Source organism: Arachis ipaensis, chromosome B07, assembly GCF_000816755.2.
Source record: "Arachis ipaensis cultivar K30076 chromosome B07, Araip1.1, whole genome shotgun sequence".
NCBI classification, from domain to species: domain Eukaryota; kingdom Viridiplantae; phylum Streptophyta; class Magnoliopsida; order Fabales; family Fabaceae; genus Arachis; species Arachis ipaensis.
Genome location: NC_029791.2, coordinates 4,761,418 through 4,762,752, shown reverse-complemented (window position 1 = coordinate 4,762,752; position 1,335 = coordinate 4,761,418). Strand labels below are relative to the sequence as shown.

At 34.7% G+C, this 1,335-nt stretch overlaps 1 protein-coding gene across 1 annotated transcript in view; it reads right to left on the bottom strand.

Annotated features, from left to right (window-relative positions):
• LOC107606469 overlaps positions 98 to 1,335 on the bottom strand; it is an 8,906-nt gene continuing 7,668 nt past the window's right edge. The window contains exons 5-7 of the mRNA XM_016308531.1: positions 423 to 523; positions 297 to 308; positions 98 to 247 (exon numbers count right to left, since the gene is read on the bottom strand). Coding sequence (XP_016164017.1) covers positions 98 to 247; positions 297 to 308; positions 423 to 523 — 263 coding nt within the window. The remainder of the gene's footprint in view (positions 248 to 296; positions 309 to 422; positions 524 to 1,335) is intronic.

The window sequence follows — 1,335 nt, the reverse complement described above, 5'->3', positions numbered from 1 at the left end:
GATAGTAATAAAATTTAATAAATTAATAAATTTAATTTAGAAATTTCGTTATTACCTTTTCATAATAAACTCTCAAAAACTTCTCTATACACCACATTCATCGTGCAGTATCTTCCAAGTGTCCGTGATCTTGCAATAGCACTCGCAGACCATCTTTACTCGTTACTCTTGATAACACAACATACAATTGACCGTGGGTGAAAACTGGTCTTGGAAGGTAAATTCCAACTTTCGATAGAGTTTGTCCCTGTGACTTATTTATTGTCATTGCAAATGACAAAATAATTGGGAATTACCTTCTTTGAAACCTGACCGGTAATGTTTCATTATTTGGAATTAAATTCAGTCTTGGGATAAGAACAATACTTCCAGCTTTGTTACCGGTTAAAGTCTTGCATTCTATCACATGACTTCCCTCTAACTTGCATTCTCGTTCCATTGCACAAACCATTAGTTTGGTCTATATTTCGCAGCAACATAACAGGAGCGCCAACCTTCACAACCAACTTGTGTGGTGGTAGACCTGAACAATTTATTCCATTTAGAATCTCCAGCGAAAAAGCATCTAACTCAAATTTCATATTTCCCTCCTCAGCACACACAGAGTCTGAACTTAAGTAGACTATTTATTGTCTAGGTAACTGACGATTGGATTTTTGACGGTTTAGAAATTCACTAATAAAATCTCGTTGTAAAGTATAGTTTCCAAACCAAGCAATAATCCTTTCATACAAAAAGTTGTTTGTCACGAGTACAAACCCCTAAAATTTATAAACCGAAATATTGGACCTCGGGTCGTTCTCCCTAGGAATTACAATGAAGTGTCTTGTTATTGGTTATGAGTTATTTTGGGGTTTTGGATAAGAAGCATGAAAAGTAAATGGCAATGAAAATAAACTAACAACTATAAAAGGCTCTTGGCAAGATGTGAGAACTAGAAGTCCTATCCTAGTTATCCTTCTCAATTGTGATGAGAATCGTTCATTGCTACCACTTAGTTAACCCTTACTAATTATGGAGGAAAGTCAAGTGGATGAATCAACTTGATTCCACAAGTCCTAGCCAACTCCCAAGGAAAGACTAGCTTTAGTGCACTCCAAACCAATTAGCAATCTCTCCAATTATCAATCAACAAAGGAATTAGATAACTCAAGTGTCACTAATTACTCTACCTAGGCCAAGAGGAACAAAATCTACACTAAAAACTAAAAGAGACATTTCAACAAAAACATAGAGTGCAATAGAAGTAAACATTATTAATTGCAAGAATTAAAAGGAATCTACAACTACAAAAACAAGAGATCAACAATAGAAAAGCAAAGAAGAACAATTATT